This window comes from Morone saxatilis, unplaced genomic scaffold (assembly GCF_004916995.1).
Source record: "Morone saxatilis isolate NCDOM2014 unplaced genomic scaffold, NCSU_SB_2.0 Contig15, whole genome shotgun sequence".
NCBI classification, from domain to species: Eukaryota; Metazoa; Chordata; class Actinopteri; family Moronidae; genus Morone; species Morone saxatilis.
The window spans coordinates 2,251,504-2,252,872 of NW_023339707.1; the positions used below are offsets into that span (position 1 = coordinate 2,251,504).

Genomic DNA, 1,369 nt, shown 5'->3' on the forward strand with positions numbered 1-1,369 from the left:
ATAAACTTGGCTTGACTTGACTTGACCCGGCAGCCTCAAAATGAATGACACATCCAGCCCTATCTGGTTAGGCTGCTAACAAGCAGACTCAGCAGAGGTTGAATATCCAAAGTAGTGCACAGGCTTCCTGGAGTCAAAAGCTGATAAACAGGTTTCACTGAACAATACACACATACAGATACACAGATAGACACACCCATATCTGCAGTGTTGTCTGCGTCACTATACTACTGGTTTTACATTAAAAGAGGAAATCCCAGCCTAAGACTGAAGTCCGTCAACCGCACATTTCAGCAGCGCACTTCCTCTTACTTGTGCACTTGCTGCTTCATTGTTGCTATTACCAGCTGCCTGCATGAGCTGTGGAAGACAATATTTCAAGCTAGTATTTACTTATGAAGAAATAAAATAAAAGTTATGACAAAGTCATAACATTAGCCTGGGATCGAGTGGATAAATATCTTTCACCTGCACAGCCAAGACAAATGGATAAGCCGTCACAACAAGCTCAGATGGTGAGTGTGCTCTTTCCATAAACCATGCACTTTGTGTTTTGAGTTGGTTGTTTTAGGCTCAACTGGGATCAACCTGTTATTTTCATGCTCACTTTACATATGGTTCATTGATATCAGTATCTGTAAAGTATCTGTAAATCCGAAGGCACAATACACTGTGCAGTCGTTGACAACTAAAATTTACACAGTGAAATGTCAAGATGTTAAACATTTGAGATGCTGACATTTCATGTAGATATCACATGACAGGAGAAATAGAGAACTTTGATCTTCACTTTTACTTCCTGTGGTTAGATTTACAGAAACGATCGCATAACATTTTGATGTTGATTCTGAGAGCCAGTGGGCGGGGGTTGCAGTTTTTTATTTGATACAAATATATGTAAAGGAATGAAATGTAGCCAGGTACCCTTAATATCAGCTTGTACCACTTCGTGCACACCTGTCGCAGTGAGCAAAAACACTCCAGATCACAGTTAGTACAAGAGTGCCGCAGACTTCAATGACACTTCACTTTGGGGCTTCCACTAAATAATTACAAATAAACAGATTATTGATTAACTGTAGTGTAAAAAAAGTTCTATCGTGTAATTAGAAATGCATCCTACAACTTCATTACACTGTTTGTATACCATTATTGTATGTTAAACAGAAAGATGGTGTTTGATTGCTTCATTCCATCAGGGTATTTATGTTTCCACAAACTGCTTGGTATTGCAACACATGCTACGGGTATCAGAGCAGGTGCAGACTGTAGTGCTGATCTATCTGATCTAACTACTAACTAATACATACACATTGTACAGAAAGAGGGAGAGATAAGGGTTGATCAGTATGGGGTGCCGTTTGTAAAG

General features: G+C 39.4%; 1 protein-coding gene across 1 annotated transcript in view; it reads left to right on the plus strand.

Moving 5' to 3' along the window:
• Positions 1-291: 291 nt before the first annotated feature.
• dennd2da (DENN/MADD domain containing 2Da) overlaps positions 292-1,369 on the plus strand; it is a gene marked incomplete at its 3' end in the record, with an annotated part of 26,075 nt that continues 24,997 nt past the window's right edge. Inside the window, 1 exon segment of the mRNA XM_035655875.1 lies at positions 292-515. Within this exon segment, the coding sequence (XP_035511768.1) occupies positions 486-515 (30 nt within the window).